Source organism: Danio rerio, chromosome 15 (genome assembly GCF_049306965.1).
Source record: "Danio rerio strain Tuebingen ecotype United States chromosome 15, GRCz12tu, whole genome shotgun sequence".
Taxonomy (NCBI): Eukaryota; Metazoa; Chordata; class Actinopteri; order Cypriniformes; family Danionidae; genus Danio; species Danio rerio.
In genome coordinates, this window is record NC_133190.1 from 27,649,599 (window position 1) to 27,673,455 (window position 23,857).

The window sequence follows — 23,857 nt, forward strand, 5'->3', positions numbered from 1 at the left end:
TAAGATTTAATAATTCAATTCAAGTTTACTTTTGTAGCCCTTTCACAATAATTAATGCATGATCCTCCTGAAATCATTCTTATATGCTGATTTGGATCTCAAGAAACATTTCTTCATCAACTATGAGCTGCTTTATATCTTTGTGAAAAACGTGTAAGAAGTTTTAGTTGACTATAGGGTTCAGAGGAAACAACATTTATCTGAAATGCCTTTAAAATTGTGTAATTAATGGTTGTGTATGCAAAAATGTACACACACTCTATTATGAACAGATTAAGGATAGCGATTACTTCATAATATACATAATGTTAATCAAACTTAAAGACGATAAGTATTTAGAAATCAAAGCAATTCTACCTGCTTGCTACAGTAAAGGATTTGGACATTGGCTGCTGCTGCTGCTCATTTATGTGCTAAAGAGATCATTAAGGCAGCATGTGTGCACACAATTTTAAAATGAAGACCAAGAGAACTGACATCTGGAAGAGAGACATACTTTTGTGTGCATATGTGATTCAAATACCTATTTAAATAACTTGTTGATAAATCCCTTTTTTATTGTCTTCGCAACTTCAACTAACAAAAGCAATCATTATAGGAACATTTTTCATTTCCATGGACAGCGTTTTGCAGGATTTACCAGAGGCAGTGGAGGTAGAGGCCTGGTCATCATCAGGCTGGACGGTCTGTCGGAGAAGGCGGTCGATCTCCATCACGTCCAGTCTCTGGCTCAGCTCGTTCTTCAGCTCAGCCAATCTCTGCTGCAGGGCGATCTTCTCCCGTGCTAGACGCTCCATCTCATGCTCATAGTCCTTCTCCTTCCTCTTCAGCGTCTGTGGGAAATATGGAGAAATACAGAACATTCAGAGCTGGCAGGTGCACTGAAAATGTGTAAAAGGCACAACTTGAAGGATTCAATGTCAGCTCACCGTGCAGGAAAGTCAACATATAATACATTCCCTGTCACTTAGAGGTGGTGCTGTTTTCCTTCATACACCTCTCTTATTAAAGAAGTCTAGCTAAAGCGAAAGTAAAACAACACAGAAAAAAAAGGAACTGGTGAGAGACACAAACAGCTGGATGAGTTACAACTTGAAACAAAAATACATGTTGTTACACTGTTGGTATCATGTTCACAAACTAGAAATGCAGAATAGTTTAATGAATCCAGTGTTTCTTTTGGTTAAAAAAATACATAATTACAATATAATTTTTTAAATTTATGTTTATTTCCGTTTTTATACACACACACGCGTGCGTACACACACAGAGAGAGAATTGTTAGTGCCAAGTAACACAATTTACCACAATAGTTTATATAATTATTTATGTATAATGTATTGTATACACACTTTCCATTCATAAAATGGGTACATTTTACAATGCTTATTTTATATGCTTAATGCTTATTTTATTTTTATATTTTATATATTATATTTATATTTTATATATATATTATTTTTATATTTTTATATTTTATATGCTTAATGATTTTTTTTATTTAATTCATGGAAGCATAACATACATAGTACTTTATGTATTAATTATTATTAACATATTATATTACATTATTACACTGTACATGATGTGTGTATATGTATATATAATACCAATGTATTTATGAAGTGAGAAAGTATATTACAATCATACTACATTACATTCACCAGCCACTTTGTATGGTGAAAAGCATGTCTGAATGCACAACACTTCCAACCTTGAGGCGTATGGGCTACAGCAGCAGAAGACCACACCGGGTGTCACTCCTGTCAGCTAAAAACAAGAAACTGAGGCTACAATATACACAGGCTCACCAAAACTGGACAACAGAAGATTGGTAAAACGTTGCCTGGTCTGATGATTCTCGATTTCTGCTGCAACATTCGAATGGTAGGGTTAAAATTTAACGTCAACAAAATGAAAGCATGGATCCATCTAGTGGTGATGGTTTAATGTTGTGGGGGATATTTTCTTGGCACACTTTGGGCTCATTAGTACCACTTGAGGCTTGAGCAAAATGTCAATGCCACAGCCTACCTGAGTATTGTTGCTGACCATGTCCTTCACTTTATGACCACAGTGTACCCATCTTCTTGTTATGACTAGTTTCAGCAGTATAACACACCATGTCATAAAGCGCAAATGATCTCAGACTGGTTTCTTGAACACCTCCACAGTCACCAGATCTTAATCCAATAGAGCACTATTGGGATGTGGTGGAATAGGAGATTCGCATCATGGATGTGCAGCCGACAAATCTGCAGCAACTGTGTGATGCTATTATGTCAATATGGACCAAAATCTCTGAGGAATATTTCCAGTACCTTGTTGAATCTATGCCACGAAGCATTAAGGCAGTTCTGAAGGCATAAAGGGGTCCAGTTCGGTACTAGTAAGATGTACCTAATAAAGTGGCCAGTGAGTGTAGTACTTACAGCTATTACATGTCTCCAGAATAAAAAAATTCAATTAAAAAAATAACCCTTCAGTCAGTATATTACTGAAGACCCTTTACATCTTGCTCATGTTGTCTTTTACACCAGCAATATCTTTCTCATATCCTGATCAATGCTGCTGATAATAATGTCATCTAGTGTCAAACTAAAAAAGCCTTCAGTGAATTTCCCAGACCACTAAGCATGAAGGAGGTCACATGCTTGTTCTCTGTAAGTGTGTGTAATCATCTATGCGAGTTCCTGCTTCTTCCTGGATGTCTGTCTGTATCTAGCACACACATAGATACACACACACTCACACACACACACACACACACACACACACACACACACACACACACACACACACACACACACACACACACACACACACACACACACACACACACACACACACACACACACACACACACACACACACACACACACACACACACACACACACTCCTCCCCCACTGTTTTTTGAGCCCTGCCTCTGCCGCCCTCTAGTACTCACACAAACACGTGGATCAGCCAAGGCATGACAGCCCCGCCCACTTCTGGGAAGACATTCAGTGGGAGGAGCCCATGAAAAAAAAGCTTGGCCAATCACGAGAGTACATCTGTGTACTGCGAGTGTGCCAAACGAGACTGCACCTCTACCTACCCACAAATAAACATATAAACACACAGATAGCGATCCAGCTTCACAAACATGAAGTGAACTGGAGATTAAAGAAACATGAAGCTCTGAACGCACACATATACACAGAATGAGAGGGAGGAACAGACAGCGCACACGTGCGCACACACACACACACACTGGGCTGGGCTTCGACGACCCAGTTTCCCAGCAGTGTCAGCTGACGCAGGAGAAACAAACACAGCAGTGGCTCAGGCCTTTAAGAGGATGGAGAGATGGAGATTAAGGGGTCTGTGCACAAACAAGGGGAAGTCCGCTTAATTTAAAAACACACTGCTTAGGGATGAACCTGATAGAGCAACGAGTTGATAAAAATAATATATTGTGCCATATACATTGTAAAAAAAAAATGCTGGGTTCCACACAACTCCTTAAATTAGACACAATTCCTTCAATTCAAACACAAATCGACTACGTTAACTTAATCATTTGTATACATTTAAGTGAATTTAACATAAAAGAATTAAGTTGTCCCAAAAAAGTAAGAACTGTTTTGGTTCAACTCATTTTAAATAAATTTGAACAAGCAGCAAAAATCATTTTTGAATGTAATTGTAAGCGTAAAAGAGGTAACATTTAGAAAATTATATTTTGACTGAAGAAAACGAATGGAAATAAACAAAGACAAACAAACGTAAAATTTAATTTGTTTATTTCTCTACAAAGAAATATAATAAAGCAAACATCATTGAAATAATATAGCATGTCTTTGACTCTACACTCTAGGACAAATTACAAAAAAACATGCATTCGCAATTTAAAAAAGTTTGTAATTATTTTATTTGTAAAACAATTGTAATAATATAGGGCTGGGCAATATGGTAAAAATACCATCTCAGTAATTATTTTAATTTAATTTGTTGAACGATAACAATACAGATTTCGCTAAAAGTGACTGAAACACAAAATTTAAAAATTCCATTAAATGGCATAATATTTCAGGTGGCCATAAATTCAGTACATCTCTAATACCGACACACTTTTAGATTCCCATTGTTGCCCATTTCTGCGGTGTGATTGGCTCTTAGAGCAATACAGAAGTAACAAAGTCCAGAGTTTATTGTTATTGACATAAATTTTATCCTGATTCTATTTAATATAGTTTATAAATATCAATGTTATTAAAAATGTATTACAATGAAACAATAATATGAAGCACAAACACACAAAATGAAATATTGTTCAAATATTGTTTATCTATTACTCATACTTTGAAAGACTATATAAGAAGTGTTTGTCTGTGAGTGTTTAACTCTTTTGGAGTCATTTTCAGACATGTTTTTATGTTTGTGCATTAAAGAGTCTTGTCTGTCTGTCAGGGGTAAAGTTGTAACGGTATGAATTTTTCACGGTATGATAATCGTCTAAAACAATACCACGGTTTGACGGTTTCGCGGTATACGGTATGTTACAAATGTTACAATATAATAGAACAGTGAAGCAAATTTGACTTTTTCCAAATAATATATTTTTAGTTACTATAAACAACACCACTTACAATGAACAAATAAAAATAAGAAAATAATAAATAATGTGTCAAAGTCCAAATAAAGTCCAAATAAACATGGTGCAAATCCTCAGTAAAAAATAGATATAAATATTTACTATACTATAAATAGTTACATAACGAAACTAGATTCAATATGGAACATTCTTAGGGTTTATGTGCCAGCATGGATATGGTTGTCTATGGATATGGATATGGTTGTCTGCAATGCAGACAAACAGCTGCATCTTCATTTGCGTCTTTTGAAAACAGCAAGAGCAGCAGTTCGTCTTTGCTGTGTCACTGTTTTGTCATGTTTCTGTGCTGCTGTGGATGCAAAAGTACTTAGTATGAGAATTATTTCATGCAAAACTTTTTTTTTTTGCGTTTTATTTAGCCGCGCATAAATGTATGCCTTTCTCTCATTCCGTGTTGTTCAAAAAGCTTGGTCCACAAACAAAAGCGAAACCTATGCTTATTGGTTGTGATATAGCGAGTTTGAACCAATCTGGGCATGGAGGAGGGACAATGCATCAATGTATCATGTCTGATTTGTCCGGAGACACAGTGACGAGCGTTTCTTTGTCAAATCAGCGTTGTCTAATTTTGATGACGTAACCGCACTGATTCCGGAGCCTCTGAAAGTCCGCGAATGTTATGTGATACAGCACTGGAAAGCTGAGATTCTCTTCTTTATGCCAATCTTTGAATTGTATGAATCGGATCAGCGGATCAAAAGTTATTAAACATTTAAGAGCAATACTTATTTTTAGCCGCGGGCGGCTGTCTCGGTCTTTAAGGGTTAAAACCGTTGATATGCAATTGTTCATGGTATGATAATCGTGCACGTTCAAATCGTGGTAAACCGTCATACCGGTATATTGTTACAACCCTAGTCAGGGGTGCCCAAACTTTCTTACGAAGGGCCAAATATCAAACTTGATTGAGGCTAGTGGGGCGAAGGTAAATATAGTTGCCGCAGGTAATTTCCTAATATATTTATTATTTAAAATAAACAGTAAACATTGCTTTATATTACCTTAAACAGCGTATTTTCAACATTTTATAAATAAACCTATTGCAGTGAAAAGAAAAAACTATTTAAACAGAATGGAGTTACACTAGTTTTTGCCTTGATTTGCTCACATATGTCTTCTGCGTAGTCCTCTATCCTTCGAGTGACATTATTTACATTTTAAAAAAATCTGATTCATTTACAACATTTAATTCATTTCAGTTTGTTTTTTGTTTGTAGCTCAACAATAAAACAAACACAAAAAGGTTTCCTTAAATTAAAAATGATGATCTTTTTTGAAGACAATCACCACAACCCTCTCCATCATTCGCATTCTTTTCTTAGATGAAATTATGGGCCAAATCAAAGGTTACAATGGGCCAACTTTGGCCTGCGGGCCGTACTTTGGGCATCCATCCATCCATCCAGTTAATTGTTATTTAGTTAATTTAAACAGTGTCTATTAGAATTGGCAAATTCATTTTTATGTGTCATCACTTTGAAATAGTCACTTTATTAACACTTTCAAGAATGACACATTCTAAGGAGACATGATCATTAAGCTACTCTCACGTACATCTTATGAAACTTAATCACCAAATCAACAGCACATTCAAATCACAGTAATAGACACCACCAAAATAGTCGCAAATAAATATGTGCATAAAGAAACCCCCAACTGACCCAGCAATCCACAATCTACGAGCAACAACAATAGCTGAAAGGTGCACGCATCGCACAGCTCATCCTCTTCCCCCCACCACGTGCGCCGGACAAGCATGGCCCTACAGAATCAACAACAGCGTGGAAAGAAGATCCAGGCCAGTCATTTGATACGGGTACAGGTGTGTCTAGATCACCAGACAGAAGATAAAGGACTTGCAGCTCAGCTCGAGGTCGATAAGGCTCTGCTAAATAATGACAGGTCACGGGGTCAATCAATGCACACCACTTCCTCTCCTGTGCTCACACTGGCCTTTTTGCCTCTCTGACGTGCCGGCATCTTTGTCTCAGTAAATTAGATGGTGGAGTACTCGACTGTTGTCAAGGCAACAGTTGCTGTAGTAACGGTATATAGTGAGCAGACAGGAGAGTGTGGCAGCGTGAGCATGTGCTGCCTGCACTGGGCAGCAGAATAAAGGTTGTTTGATTGAGCGCCTCTCAGCGCACCCATATATAGGTCTGCTGTGCTTGACAGAAGCTTTACGTAACAGAGCAGCACAACCTAATATAGTAGAATGGAGTCTTCAGGAAAGCCTGAGGTTGAGACTTCACTTAGACTTGCCTTAAAAGAAAGTTACTATCCAACAGTGCTTTTCCTTTCCTTAGACCTCAGCTTTTTCATAACAGATCCCACAATGATCAAACATTCATTCCAGTTGACAGAGAGTAGGTGGTAACCATGAGTGTTTAAGCTATGAAAGCTATCCAACCAAATACAAGGACATCAAAAGTGGACACATCAAAATGTTTCAGACCCCATTTACACCTGTATTTACTTGTGAATGTATGAACAAAAACAAATGTTAAAGAGATAATTCAACAATAACTCAAAACTCTGTCATCGTTTACTCATCTTTGACTTGTTCCAAACCAGTTTGAGTTTCTGTCTCAGGTGAAACCCTCAAGAAAAAACTCTGAGGAAAGTTGGAAACTTGTAAAGACTGACTTCAATGTTTTTTTTCTTTGACATTGGGAGTCAAACATTTCAAACATTCTTCAAACTATCTTCCTTAGTGTTCGACAGAAGAAAGAAACTCAAACTCAGGTTTGGAACCACTTGAGGGTGAGTAAACAATGATTTAATAAAATACTGACTTCAAAACTGTCCCTGGTCTCTCTTTACTTTAGTGTGCACTCCTTCCCCTGGGGGGCCGGCACATTCCTCGCTGACTGTCTCCACCAGGCCCTAGTCGACCCCACCTCCTGCAGCCAGTGAGACATGCTGACAGCTCGCTGGTCTGCGTGCCGTATCAGGCGCAGCTCCAGCCCACAGCTGTGCATGCCTGCCTCTAGTAGCCAAACACACACACACACATTGCTCCACAAACACCCAAACCCACTGAACTCCTGATCCACGAAGGAGGCCCCTTATCCCCCCTGCAGCACAGGACAGCTAAACTGTCTCCTGAGTGAGATCTTATCATCGCAAACAAAAGAATAACAGCATCTGGATGAAATTTGAGAGGGAGATGAATGCAAACTGTCGTACACATGTTGTGAAGGTAAAATCAGGTCAGAGACTGAAAATTATTTTAACAAATGTTTTTTTAGATGAAATATGACAGATTGCACTACCGGTAGCACATTCTGATGAGGTAGCACAGATCGTCAAAACACCGTACTGAAAGTGGCAGCAGATAGTTTACCTCAGAAAACTAGCAAACATACCAAACTGAAAATAAAAGCTCGACCTTTCAACATCTGTCACTCAGCATTTCATTTCATGCTCAGCTTTTAATGTTAATGAGTTGTAATGTGTATTAATTAGATGATAAGCCTTACCATTTTGCTGGAAGTGCAAGGCAACAGGTTTACTCGCTTTTTTAAGTAAAGTCATCTAATTGCTTTTAATAGCATAGGTGAATTTCCAGCAAGTGGAGCGGCTCATGCTGGTAACCAACAATAAATAAACGTCAAAAAAGCAAGATTTTTCCATTTACCATTATTTGTATCAACTCATATTACTTACAATTTATTTTAGACTGTTTTGTGATGTAAATTATTTGTTCTTTTAACATTTTCCTGTTTCAATGACTCATTTCTGATTCAAAACTTCAAAATATGCCATGAAAGAGAAAGAAAAAGAGAGAAAAAAAATAGCCAATGTCTGTAAAAAGCTTCTCACAAGCCAGGCACATGACACCCCCCTCCCCCATAAGTCTGCTATCTTCAGTCAGTCACTTCAGCTCCACCCCCATGACTATGTTAGCCTCATGTTTATGTACTGTATATAAAAGTGTGCATGCTTATGACGAATTTGTATGAGGTAAAAATTAACTTGAAGATGTCACATGCTCTAATGGTTGTGAAAGGGGTTTCCTGCGTTCACTGATAAGGAACGGAGGGGTGGTGAAAGGGCCAATTCGCAGACATGCTCTTTATAAACAAATTCTGCAGTAAAGAATATCCCGTGACTCCAGTTTTGAGGCATTTGCTAACTCTGCCTGTTCAAGCACGGCTGTAAATCTCACTAAGTCTCTGGTTTGTTGTGTGGCAAAAAAAGAGGAAGTCTTGTACTGCTGTGTCTATTTGTTTGTGTACAAAAAAGCTTAACCTACAACACACTCTTTGGTACAAATTTTATTTGGGGTCTGGCTGAAAAGTGACTGACTTGGTTATCTAATAACACATGTAAACTTATAGCTGAATGATAGAAAGATTTCGGAAATAAACATCAATTTAGACTCACTTAATTTCTAATGCATTTGAAACACTGTATATTATGTTTGTTTATGTACACAAGCGAAGCAACATATTTGTTATTATTACCAATCTCTCTGAAAATTAGCTAATTTTATTTAGCAATGAGAAAAATATATATACAATAGTCCCTCGCTATAATGCAGTTCACTTTGTGTGTCTCGCAGGTTCGTGGATATTTTAGTGCAATTTGACATGCTTTTTTTAAAGGCGCATTGTGTTTTCTGTGTCCTGATTGGCTGTAGACCATTGTCAATCAATCTCCTGATGTGCTCAGCTTGCCAAAATTACGTAGATTTTAGATTGCTAGCAGTGTGACTCTGAAGAGCTGTACTATACTATACTATATGTTTGCATGTTTTTTCCCACAATGCCCACGAAACGCATCGACAAAGGCACCTGTGGTAGCACCCAAAGGCAGAGAAAGATGCTAACCATCACACAAAAAAGTGAACTTCTGGACATGCTAAATGAAGGTAGGGTGCCTTTATGGAATAAATAAACAAAGATCAAATGGTTCATTCTATAAAACTGGACTTATTTTTCTATGAAGGTTTGAGCTTTGAGAGTGTTTAAACAAGAGAAAAAAAATGTTAATGCCTGCTTGACAAAAGTGTATAAAGTCTGCAGTGAGGAGTTTTACAGCCTTAAAACATCTATAATTATTGTAAAAAGTAAAGCTGACTACTTCGTGGATTTCGCCTATTGCCGATTATTTTTAGAAAGTAACTCCGGTAAATAACGGAGGACCTCTGTATCACAAAGCAGCACAAACATTTTCAATGTTAGGAAATGATTTTAAAATTCATATTCATCATATTTAAATGAATTCAAAAGGATCTTTATAATCAGTATTAGTTTAAAATTCAAAGCAAATCATGTTGGAGTTAGCCAGTTTTCATTGTCCTAGTAACTCTTTTTGTGTTTTACATAGGAAACGCTGTTTAGTTTTTGTGCACATAGATGACTAGTTGATGGCAGAATTTCCCATTTAGAGCAAATGATCTGCAGATGGTGCAACAGAATGAGGTTGACATTTACTAATGAACACTTGTTGAATCAGCGACACTGAAACTGCAATGGTTTGTAGAAGACAAACGTCTCTTTAAGCATGCATAGTAGAAAACATGTGATTCTGCCCACAAGGACATGCCACTAGTTTCTGCATAGGATGATATATAGATGACCAACTGACCCACATCAGCAAAACTCTACTGCTGACACACACACGCAAAACAATCACAGGAAATGAATCAGGTGGATTTCACAGATTTCCTTCCAGTCTTGCGCATCATGATGATATGGTCAATAAAAAAGGGTTGATGATAACATGCATCTAGTGGATGCAATCCAGTTGACTGATATTTATTCTTTGCATCTATGCTACAAGTCAAACTATTGGAATAAAGATTTACTTTTTCTTTCGTGTTTTTGAAAGAAGACTTCAAAAGAGATTTGTAATAATGTTGTTCAACTTAAAATGGAAGTTATTTCTGTGATGGCAAAGCTGAATTTCAGATATTTCTGTGTCACATGACCTTTCAGAAATTATGGAAATATTCAGATTTATTGCTCAAAAACATTTAAGAAATGTAAATAATAATTGTGAAATTGGTGGACTTTTGTAAACAACTGTTGTTAACACTTTAAAATCATGATCCATTGATTAATGTAAACAACATAGTTATACAGCATTTATGAATGTTTGATAATGTTATTGAATTTAAATAACATTAGATCATGTTAACTCACAGTCCATTAACTAATGTTAACAAGCAAAAAATTTGAACAATGTTTCGATTTACTACAACTTCTGTTAAACATGCTTTGACACAATCTACATTGTAAAAGCGCAATAGAAATGAAGATGAAATTGAAAGCGCAACTTTGGATTTTAATAATGCTTTAGTTATGTTGAACTTTGATTAAGTAAATGCTTTACAAGATTACTCCTACTTCATTAATGTTAGTAAACACATTAAATAATGCAGGGGCTCCCAAACTTTTCAGCCTGCAACCCCCAAAATAACAACTCCAGTGACTTGCGACCCCTATTATGTTCGGAGGTGGTTATAAAAATACAAGCATTGCACACAACTGTGCACATACACCAATACGAACTATATAAACATGAGCTTAAGGACAACACAAAAAAGTGCAACAGTCTAACAACCATATCATGGTTTACGCTTCATTCATTCTTCGATGGCAGGACGCCACACCAAAATGCATCCCGCCACGGCTACATTCCAGCTTCTCATTCAAAACATTCAGTCACTGTTGTTGTTATTAGAAGCGGGTTATAATTTCACCAAAATGTATTAAAAGGTAAGTCAATTATGACAGTGCGAACCTTTCTGTAATCGTAGTAGTGCTGTGCATTATTTGTTTAACCCTTTAAGGTGACGTGCTGACTGACTGATAGGTGCTTGATGCGTGAGGCCAGCAAACACGACGTAGCTTTCAGGTATGATGAACAGTTTCCATACTTTTAACTCATTTATAGATAAAGGTCTATGTTTCTGCATACATTGACTTTATCTTGCTGGAGTTTATAGCTGTTTTTACTTTACTTTAGGACGCATTAATGCCGCTCTGTAGGTCTATTGAAGACATTCATAAATATTCCTAGCAAATCTAATAAATGTTGGAGACATACTCACTACATAAACGCATTAAATTGCACTTCAGCAGCATTTATTTGAGAGCGCACAAGAAGATCTGCGCTTGAGCAGTGGATAATTGAGGGGGTGTGCAAGAAATTGTGCACAAGCAGAAGTAATCGGTGCATAGGGATAAAGACTCGCCATGCTCCTATAACATAAATGCGATCTCGACTTGTAAAACTGTGCTTACGACATTGCTTCATTTGTCATTGATATAACAACATAATTAGTTGGCAGATTTGTGTAAAAGACCTGCTGCCACAGCTGAAAAAAATGTTACAGGAAACACTGCATATAATGTATTATGATGCTTATTGAATGGTTTAATTTAACATTAATCTCACCTAATGAGAAAGGTATGCACAATGTTTACAGCACACGACTATTCTTGTTATAATTTTGTAGACCGCCACTTGGAGCCTCTTATGTTCATTCGTGGCCTTTATTTTTAACTTTATTTGTCAAAGATAAACATTGTGCTGTTAAAAAATTTCTGCTGCAACAAACACTATTGCTGGGATTTTAATTTAGCAAAGTAACCCCAGGAGTCGCATTACAATAGGAAAAATTGAAGAGATGATGATTTTTTATTTGCATTTTTTTTTATATGCAATTATAAAATATATTATAAGTTAAAAACTATTTTCATCTTTTGTTCGTCAAGTTACTATTCCCAAGAAAGCCATGTTACACTGAATATTGAACAAATAATTCAATTTCAAAATATTATCTTGTAGAAAAGTTGTTTGAAATTGCAAGAATATAGTTTGATCATATGAATATAATCTTGGTGAAGATAAAACTACAGGATCGATCAAAACACTTACTGCAAAGCTGTCAAAACAAAATCATCTCATCTCTATTAGTCGGTTAAAATAATTCAGCTACTACAATGAAAGCTAATGATTTGGAAGCTGGAACACAAAACAGGTCCAGCAAGGTTTGTGAAATAAAAGCATGAGCTAGATAAAGTGTTGAGCAGAGAGCGAAGGCTGGAGGAGGGTCGACACGAGCAGCTGACGTCACATGGCTCTGTCTAGCCATGTGCTCTAGACTCATGCGGCCGCAGCAGTACACGATGAAGAAAGAGAGAGAGAGAGAGAGAGAGAGAGAGAGAGAGAGAGAGAGGCGGAAGGAGGAAAACAGGCACAGACGAAGGGGAGGAGCTCTGAGCTACTGGAAATGACACAGGGAAACTCCACAGACTGATCTGCTTTTAAAGCTGTAGTCTGCTTTTAAAGCTCTATGTTTCACTGCAAGTTGTGAAACATAGATGTAAATGTGCACAATTCTGGCTTTCAGAACAACAGTTGTTAGAGATATGAAGCATGAGTAAAAAAACAAAATTCTGCGGTCTGAGTAGTTCCTCAAGACTTTCCACAAGCTCATTTGTCTGAATATTAAGAGAAATGAAACACACATGCTTTTATTTGCTTTCCAGAGTCTAAATGAACTTCTGGAGTAAGTTACAGTGGTACTTTGATATTATTATTATTCATGTGTAATTTTAGAATTGAATTATTTTTTTAAATGTTTTTTTTTTTTTTTATTAAATTCACTTTTAAATTTTGGGTTTGTGCCGTTTTTTAAAATTCTTTCTACATAGCTTTAATTAGCCTCAAACTTTTTGTCATTTTAGTACTACATAATAAACTGTTATTTTAGAATTTAGTTTTAGTGTATATATATATATATATATACACACATATACATGAATTAACAGATAGAAATTTTGCGTAAATAAAGTTAGAAATATAGAATTTATCTTCTAAAAACAGCATTTTATATTAATAATTCATTTTAATTTTAGTTTAGTAACTTTGTCATTGCTAGTTCTATATAAACACACAATTGTAAAAAGGTGGCCCACTACAATATCGTACTTTAAACTAGATGACGTGTAATGTAGTTGTGTGAACATAAACAACATCTTTGAATGTTACATGCTCAAAGTTCAATACAAAAGGAAGACATTGGCTTTTGCAGAGTTAGCTTAACAGCTTTTCAGGGTTTCATCAGGCGTCATCATTTGTTTCATTATTGCAGGGATGGATTTTAATGTTGTACGATTTGATAACTTTCTCACGCTAATCGAATTGCATCACATGACAGTTCATTTACTGCCCAAGCCTGACCACGTCTAAAATGATAGAAATTAAGCCCAAAACCAGATCTTCAGTTCTAGCGCATTCACCCTACGCAGAGAAGGGCCGTGGCCAGAGGTGCTGTAATGTTATAGAAGAGAAAGCTAAAATGCTGTCTAAACGCTGCTATTTCCACAGAGCTTCTTCTGTTTCTGTATTTGGACTTCCAAAGAACACGACACAGAGAGAAGTGCTTACTGTTTAATGTAAATTACAAGTACAAGTAATGTACAATTACAATGTAAGTTACAGAGAATTATAAAATATATATATATATATATATATATATATATATATATATATATATATATATATATATATATATATATAAATATATATAGCAAGCATTTGACAAAGCACAGCTTCCAGAATCTCTCCCAGTAAGAAGGAGCAGCTCCAACCATAATAGACGAAGCTGTGGATTGTGAGCCACATCATGCAAGAATTTTTATTTGTTAAAATTCCATCACTACACAACACCACAGTATGTAACTGCTGGCCTAAACGGTAAAACAATTTGTCACAATTATCCTGCAATTAATAAATCTCTAATCAACTGATTCACTTTAAACATCAAAAAACAGCTTTGCCCTGATGTCACAGGAATATTTGAATCAGGAGGCATGAAGCCAAATAAAATAAAGCATAATCGCACCAAACAATCTTCTTATTGAGCAACAGGCTGATCTTATTGGTCAATTCAGTAAGCGTGGGAGGGGTCGGCAATGGAGCGCATGCAAAGACAAACGCGTGGAGGAGAGAAGCGCGTGCCGTCCTCCATCCATGAACACACACTGAGCCACTGCCGTCTCCAGAGTCGAGCACAACACACAAACACTGCGCTAATCATTAAGAGACAAGCCCCGTGACCCAAAGGCACACACTAATCCTTCAGCAGAAACAAAAACAGAGACGATAGCTGAACACAGCTCAAATCACTCACTAACTAGTGAAAGTGTAAAATAAATATAGACATAAGCTTCACACTAACCTGACATCCAAGAAAAAAACATTTAAAGAAACCAAGAGTCACCAATAATAATACAACAAGAGGAACTATATAAAGCATGCTCACTACTTATAACTAGTGCCAGACAGAATCTGCTGACATTTTTTGCTATTTCTGCGCATAATTGTGGTAAAAATCTGTGGATTTATGCAGAATTATTTTAGTAGCATCATAACTGCGCAGAGTTACTGAAGTTAGTCCTGCGCGCTTGCGGTTTTTTTAGTTACTTCTTTGGTTAGGTGCGTTAGTTATTGTGTGATTAATTGATAATGAAATGAGAGTGACGGTTTAACTAATTGCACACTGTGATTGACTATGGAATAAAAGGGTGGAGTTGGAGAATGTGTCACACACTGAGGAAGGCTTTGTGCCGAAACGTCTGTTTGTCTGTTATCACCCGTAAAATGTAAGAAAAAGTAAAAATAGAAAACAGTATTAAGCAATTGAGTGCGAATCATTACCTTCTTTTGAATAGGAGTATCATAACTAAAAAAATTATATATGAAATATAAAGTAATACCTTTTACATTTATTTAATGTTTACAATGCAAATCCAATTAGATCCACTTTATTTGGTAAACAAAGCAAGTTCTCTCATATAATATATATACTAAAAGACAGAAAATATAACAGACTGTGTTGTGAATAAATCATATGAATTTTTTACATTAGTCAATAATATTACTGAAATTAATAAAAAAAACTGAATAAATATAAATGCACACACATTTACACAAGTAAATAAACAGAATCAATGATGGGCTAAAAATCTGTGGAAATCTGCAAAATGTTGCGCACTCAGTTTCTGTGTGGGCCTTCTTATAACCTAAATATATTATTACTAAACAACTAAATAGTCTGGCAACAAAATTCTATATCACTGTTTTAGCCACGAGCTTTGAACATGCTCCAAACAAAGTGCACTGCCGAGAAGTCAACACCGATCACAAAAATAAGGCTTGTTTATTCAATTCTAGTTTATTTGAATATCGTTTTTCAAAATAGTTGTTTTACAATCCAAATCTTACAATCAAAAAATAAAGGTTATTAGTTACCATAACCTTATTAATTTCTTATAGAAGTGGTTCCCAAAGTGGGGGTCGCAGGACAATGAACGGGGGCCGTTTGGTTTTCCAAAAATCTAATTCATTTTATTAAATTAATACAATTACCATATTTTAATCGATAACCTATAAATAACAAAATAGTATTTTATAGTAACATTTAAAAAAACAACATGCAAATAAAAGCCATCATACTTTCGATGTTTTGCAACCCCTGGGGTGATTACACTATATTAAAGACACAGCAGACTGATTTTAAGGCACCAGGTTAAACTTTCTGAAATCTCTACGCCACTCATGTAATAAAAATAAGCACACAATTGAGCATGAAGGATGGTCTCTGAGTGGGGTTTGTAAAATTAAACGACAAATAGACTTGGGCCTATTGGCATGCGTGCACCGTTGTGTGCAAGGTTTATATATTTATAACCACCTCAGAGAGAAATGGGGGGTCACTGCCATTGCAATTTTAGGGGTTGCAAGCTGAAAAGTTTGGGAACCCCTGACTTATAGTAACTTTAAATTACCTAGTAGCTAATTTCTAATAGCTTTTAACAGTTGAAGTTATTATATATAAACAGATTATATAGTTAACCTGTAGTTATATACCTGCTAGTTTAGACTGTAAATGGCCTATAAAATGTAAACTAATTGCCTAGTTCATAATCTACTTTATGTTAGTAATCCATTTCACTCCATGAATATTTCAAACATAAGCTGGTATTAACTATACATCTAGTATAACAAGATTATGAATAATAATACATTATATAAATAACTTGATGACAATTTAAAATTTAAAGCAGATAACTAAAATAGGCTGATGCATATATAAATATTGATATTTACTGTTTTGAGTAAATTTCCTTAATATGCCAATAACGATCACATAAAAAATAAGCTTCCAATATGACAGCCAATATATTGCTGTCCTTATAATTACGGACTCAAGGGTAACTGGTATTTTTAGGGGACATTTAAACGACAAAGTTTCCAGCCAAAAACAAAACCTTTTTATGAAAACTCATAAATTTGAAAATAGTCTTTAAAAACAGTAACATCATGCATGTGCATAGTACATGTTTAAGGGAGAGTAGTTTAATGGCATGTGCAAATAAACACAACTTCCCATTTACTTCACATTACCACACTAAGTGACAAGACGTCTTGCACACACAGCAAACTATACATAGACACAAGTTCAGAGTTGCAAATGGCATTCATTAATTTCCAACAGTTACTGTTTACTAACAAGGTAACAATGCCAAATCTCATTTTTGGATGTTTTTATGGACATGAGTAAACGCGGATCACTTTGAAAACGCTGTCGTGTAGAAGTGAAACTTTCGAAATAAAAGAGAAAAAAAGGTTATAGTGTGTGACTATATTGTTGCGTAAACGTAGCTTATATGAACTGAATCCATTAAATATGCAGCATCAAACAGCTTGTGATGCTGCAGTTTCAAAACAGCTTCGATTGACTAAATACATGCAAAAAGATAAAAATATGACTTTCAAAATACAGCAGAGCTGCATATTCAATATAAAAGCATATCCAAAAAACAACAACCTCACAGTAATACTGATTACACTGTGGAGAAATCACAGCAAATGGCTGTCTGTTTTCAGCAGGCCATGTGCTTTAAATAAATACAGTGTAAGCCTGGTTGAGCAACAGGCAGCAGAGAGCGGGAAAGCGCAGTAATGGGTGGCCGTCGCTCCCTCAGATCCACCAATGACTGCTAGCGAGCGGCTCAAAGCAAGGGTGGGTGACGATCCAGTGACACGAGGTCTGTTTCCACACTGCCCTAGTTTCCTGCACGTCTTGTGCCTCAGCTAAATCAAATCCCTTGATTTGATTGGATTTCTATTCCTCCTCCTGAGGGTCTGGCTGTAGGCGTGTGTGAATGAGCTGTGCTGCTTTTATCAGATAGAGCCTGGTTTACGATCTCCTTTTATATCAGCCAAACGAGGTCGATGGTAAAGGGAAGGTGCTCTAATCACACCACAGGCCAGCAAACATCCCTAGACACTAACCCTAGCTTTAATTGAAGAGCTTGAGATCAACCAGAGCAGCACTGGACATGATCTTCTGACAAGACGACTGAAAGAGTTTAGACAGTATGGTGTTGCCCTGCTGTTGGACTGTTTGTGTGTATAAATAGATCACTGAAGGCAAGGTGTGACAGGATGTAAAGGATGATTGGTTAATGCAGGCCATGTTGATCCTACCTGAATGTATCTCAAAGCACTTCTCAGAACGCTTAGATTGGATGTCTTCTTCTCGTCAACATTAGGGATGTTCTTCTTCAGAGTCTCAAAGCACTCCTTTAAATGTGCACGTCTGAGAAAAACATAATAAATTAAGAAATCAATAAGGATATAAGATTAGTTAATTTTCTGATGTCTGCATTCATTTATTGTTTATAAGTATGGTTATAACTAGGGTGCGAATTACAGGGGGGTTTGGGGAGGATTGATCCCCCTAATTAACACTTGATCCCTCCTGAAGGATGTCAAAACAAAACATATAGGGGGTCAGCCCTTTAACACTTAGAAATAGTTCATTCTGATCTCTTTAAATAATAATGTTAACAATTAAAATAATGGATAAAATAAATCTACAATTGACCACCTCTATTGTGAATGCAAAATCACGTCAGTCAGTGAATGAAGGATAATGTTCATTCAGCAGTCTGAAATTGGCAGATCTACTCCACTGATAGACATCGAAAGACTTTTTCTCATAGAATAGGTGTTTGTATCTACATATAGCCTGTTTGTATAGTTTGACCTACAGAAATAGCTGAAAGAGCTAATCAGAGGAAACTGTAGGTCAATAAATATCCCTCAAAAAATGGTAAACTTAAATACGCTGTATTAATAAATTAGATCTAATTAACAATGAATAAATGACTGAAGCATGTATTACACAAACTAATCAAAAAAGTTGACCCCCCCCCCCCCCTGATCGTCACTGTTTAATTACACTGTAGTTTTAACATATAAAAGGGTTCATACAGACTGTAATGCAATTCCATAACATTTCATTCAAGTTTTCAAAGACTAGAATCCAATTTATTTAATAACTATACATAAAAAAACAAACAATCACATATGCAAAAACACTACATTTAAAAAGTATTATATTATAATTATGATTTTTAATTGATATAATATTATAATTATACATTAAGTATACAAGTCAAAATAGTCATTTTTGAGCAAATAGCTGAATCTACTTTTTGTATTCATTTTTTAAAAAAAGAGATTAACATTTTTATTCAGCAAGGACACCGTAAATTATTTACAAGTGACAATAAAAACACTTATAATGTTACAAAATAAAAGCCTTTAGATTGAAATTTAGAGAATCCTATTTAAAAATGTGTCTTGAGCACCAAATCAGCCAAGACTGGAGTATTTATTTATGAGTATTTATATTACAATAATTTATTTATGATGCGGGATATTCAGCTTTGGCATCACAGGAACATATTTAAAATATATTATGACCACTATGGACTTGTGAATTTTAAATTTAAGGTTTTTAGGCTTTTTCATGGCAAGTACATTTCCTTAATAAATATACAATTAAAACAACAAACAAATGAATACATAATTAAATACTATAATTCTACACTTGTACTATAATACTAAAATAACAATTCTAAAGTTTTTTCTGGTGACACTTCAAATAAAGCAAATTAATGCAGCCCAAGTGAAAAAAAAAACTAAACAATGAAGACCTCACCTGTTCTTTTCAAGCTTATTGTGCACTTCTCTCGTTCCTGCCCTGTAAACACAAACCATACATTCATTAATAACAAGGACTATAGACTACACAAGATATGTTACTCGTATTGAATGGGGAAAAGTGTAACGGACAATATGGTAAATAAAGCCCCACGTACTAGTATAGAAGCTAATCATTGATCGCTTTAGACTTTTAAACACAGTTGTTGTTTAATATTATTGGTGATTCCTAAAATGAAATTCAATCATAAGCTTGGCAAGCACTTTTGGAGAATTTGATGTGTCCCCATTCAGACAGAATACCTGAGCACACTGCCCGACAGTTGTTTTAAAGATGGCCGCTGACTGAAATGACATGCCTTAAAGGGACTTTGTAAATAATAAGCTACAAACACAATGCAACCTCGCAGTCATAAAGGCATTTATGTGATTCAGCTTTAAAAGGTCCTGTGAAGTGCTTCGAAGCGGGCATTTTTTCATTCAATGTTTACTGTAATCTCAACTGAAATACGAAGAGAGGGTGGGACATATAGTGGCCCCTCCCCCTTTTTAAAAATCGTCCAATAGAATTTTGTTTTTGTTATCACCGCTTTGCCTGTGAGAGTGTTTGAGCTCAAGAGCATCAAATAAAAAGCAAATGAGAAGCATCTTGAAAGGGGCGGGGCATGTCAGAAACAAGAGCATTTGATTGGACAAGATTTGATGAGAAACTGAAGTTTGAGGTGACGTGAAAAAAACTGCTGATCCATTTAAGTGAAAGTGACAAACTTTAGATGCTTACATAAGTGTTAGATCTTCTTAACGCCTTGTTTGTCACTGTTTTGGGGCACACTAGCTAATAGATATCCTTAAAACTAACAATACTGATACTAATATCTAAAAAACGTTATTTTAATGTCACTGTACCTTTAAATGTGCTCATAAACAAACTCCTCACTCACCCTCCAGGCCTCTTCTTGCCATCAAAACCACGGTGGTCCTCTGGCGGACTTCCTCTCCCCACGGGGCTGGTCTGAAGCGACGGAGGGGCAGGTTGAGGGAGCAGTGCATGCTGGGATGATGTGACGATGGAGCCGGGGTAGCTCTGGATCTGTTGGGCTGGTTTTGTGCCATTGGACTGGGGCAGTGACGTGGGCTCTGTTTTGACCTGAGTCGGGGCGAGGGGCCGCGGGTGCTGGTTTGGCAGTGGTGAAGCATCTTTTCTGGGCGGCGTGAGACGGGGTGCTGCGGACGGGCTGAGGGAGGTGGTGGGGGGTGGAGGGAGGGCAGGAGGGGTGCTGGGAACCAGCGGGATGGGGATGACGGTGATGGGCATGGGTGGAAGAGGGGGTGGAGGCTGGCAGGCAGGTATGTGTTGACGCTCAGGGCCGGACTCCTCCCTGTAGGGAACGGGGTTCAGCCGAATGGGCTGAGTGTAAGAGTTCAGCTCTGCTCTCCGCTTCTCTGCCTCCTGCTCACGACGCCGCCGCTCCTGCAGCTCATTCTCTTCTGTTGGGGGAAAAAACAAAAACATTTATTATTATTACATTATTAATATTATAACAAATATCATAAAAACAAATAATATCAAATGAAAATGTGTTAGTTTTCATATGGGCTGTATTGATATTTACTGCATAGGTTTCCAGGTGCTTTGGTTTTTGTCATGCGATTCTTTTGTTCCATTTTCCTGCCCTTTGTAAATGTTTATGAGTTTCACCAGTGTTTCTCCCCTGTTGATTATTAGTTCAATCATGTCCCTTGTAATTATACCCCTAAATTTGTTTAGTTCCTGCTCTGGTCTTGAATTGTCACCACCCCATGTCTTTCCTGAGACTCAAGCACTTTTAATAAGTTTTTATAAATAAAAAATCTGTGTATTTTGAAATTCTTGAGTTTCGTGTGTTTGTGGAAAGAGAGAATGTGGCAGTGTGTATGATGTATATTTATTATGTATAAATTTGAGAAAATGTTTATTTATATTCAGATATAAAATGTGTGTATGAGATACAAATTGTTTATAAATTATAAATATCCATGTGTGAAGTCAGAATGATGTTTAACAGAGGAAGGACATTTTCACAATATGTCTAAAAAAAATCTTCTGGAAAAAGTAATTTTTTTCTGGCTGGAATAAAAGCAGTTTTAAATTTTTTAAAAACCATTTTAAGGTCAAAATTATTAACCACTTTAAGCTATTTTTTCCCCCGATAGTCTACAGAACAAACCATCGTTATACAATAACTTGCCTAATTACCCTATCCTGCCTAGTTAACCCAATTCTGACTTCAATTGTATGTCAAAATAAACTTTTATTTTGTTTGTGATTTATCGCGATTTATCTTTGTCCAGCACTAATATTTACACATTAAAATAAGCAATGTACTGATTTTAAGATTCTGGCTGATAGTTATAAGCTGCTGTCTGTATAAACTGGTAGATATTATAATTACACACCACATTGCATTAAAAAATTATATATATATATATATATATATATATATATATATATATATATATATATATATATATATATGCTAATGTGTATATGTATTGTATAATATGTAGATATTGCATAGCATAAATATGTACATGGATATTAACTTTTAAGATATGCTTAAAATAATACTTAAAAAGTGTTACTATTACATTAGCGGCAAATATAATTTTAGCAGCAACCTCAGTTTATGTAGACGAGCATGAATCACATTTTAAACAGTTATTCTATTATATTTATATATAAAATTTAGCTTTTATTAATTTGGCTTTCATTGGTTTTTGTAGCATCATCTTTTCTTTTTTATTTGAATTTCAATAATATTAGTATGCTGCATCATTGTTATGATCAACTCATTTTATTCAGCATTTGCACAAAATTCGTTACAAATCTGTTAATATATCGCTCTAGAACATACATAAGCAAACAGCCACATAAAAATAGCCATCTGCAGAGACAGCAGTAACCAATGTTCAAAAAATAAAAATGCAGAACTATATGCTGCACACAACAGGCAACCTTTGACCTCGAGCACATGATATAATGACATCACATCTAAACTGGGGCCTATATAATGGAAACAGGTCAGCCACAAATCAATAGAGGCCCATAAACCAGCCTGACATTATATCTAGCTCAGAGTGAATTCCTTTAAAGAAGCTTTTTTTGTTTGTGCGTACAGACAAGCGAGGGTTACTGGTTAACAGTGGAGGACAGAGATTACTCAGTTAGAGCACATCATGTTCAGGCTTCAGGCTAATGTTTCCCTGGCATAAATGGAAACACGATGCTCCTCGTCTTCCTCCTACCACACTCAGAGGAAAACTCCAAAACACCACGGGACGGCCTTCTGAACCCCTGCCAAACCTTTAGCATCAATTATACATTCCGCTGCACATCGTTTAAGTAAGGCAGAGGACACAAACTACTTTTGCACTCAGAGAGAAGAGCTACTGTATGTAATACACTGAAGCACCTCCACCGCTGTTCAATAGCAAAGCAGTTAAAGAAGTTACATGTATTTTCAGAGTAATGGCCCATTTACCCTGAGGGGTACAGCACAGTACGGGTCACCTTTATCAGGCTTGGGTTTCTACTGCCAAAAGGGTACCAATGGCACTTCTCACAAAACAGATGCTTTATACACAAATACTTTTGTGTAAATGTTCATTACTCACCTTACTATGAACATGATTTGATAATAACTGCAGAACAATGGTAGTGCAAAACAGTTAATAATAAATAATTAAATGCAACGTATATGAACACATACAGACCCTTACAGTCTCCGATGTTACCACTTACAGAAAAACAACACGATTCACGCTTTACTCTCATCTTTGTCCATTTCTAACAGGATCGATGTCAGAAATGCTTCAATAATCATGTGCACGTTATTATCATCAATTCAAGTTAGAAGTAGAAGCTTGGCAAACGCTGAGAAACCCCTTGCACTTTAGACGGCCTTGTAAATAACTACGGGGCACAGGGTAGATTCTGCTTTTCCTAGCTTTGTGGCTGTTCACCAAGACGTTGACAAGGTTTGTTTAAGCTCGGGTCGACCATGGCTCATTAATATATGTATATATTATTACTACGTAATGCCTCAGCTGTGTTTTTAAAAATGGCACTTCCTTTGTTTTTTTAATCTATCTTGTGCCAGAGCTAGTGATGTATCTCTGT

At 36.2% G+C, this 23,857-nt stretch overlaps 1 protein-coding gene and 1 long non-coding RNA gene across 3 annotated transcripts in view; both read right to left on the reverse strand.

The window, feature by feature from the left end:
• Positions 1-23,857, reverse strand: part of mnta (MAX network transcriptional repressor a) — a 35,387-nt gene that overhangs the window by 3,185 nt on the left and 8,345 nt on the right. The window contains exons 2-5 of one of the 2 annotated variants that reach the window (XM_009291752.5): positions 20,640-21,186; positions 19,697-19,738; positions 18,175-18,286; positions 641-833 (exon numbers count right to left, since the gene is read on the reverse strand). In XM_009291752.5, coding sequence (XP_009290027.1) covers positions 641-833; positions 18,175-18,286; positions 19,697-19,738; positions 20,640-21,186 — 894 coding nt within the window. Of the gene's footprint in view, positions 1-640; positions 834-929; positions 1,394-18,174; positions 18,287-19,696; positions 19,739-20,639; positions 21,187-23,857 lie in introns of those variants that run through there. The other variant, XM_073923762.1, reaches the window with a different exon arrangement.
• LOC141377846 (uncharacterized) lies at positions 1,479-5,972 on the reverse strand. The gene is made up of 3 exons (XR_012390868.1): positions 5,496-5,972; positions 2,857-4,447; positions 1,479-2,721 (listed from the first exon to the last, which is right to left on the reverse strand). It is a non-coding gene; the product is annotated as an uncharacterized lncRNA (long non-coding RNA).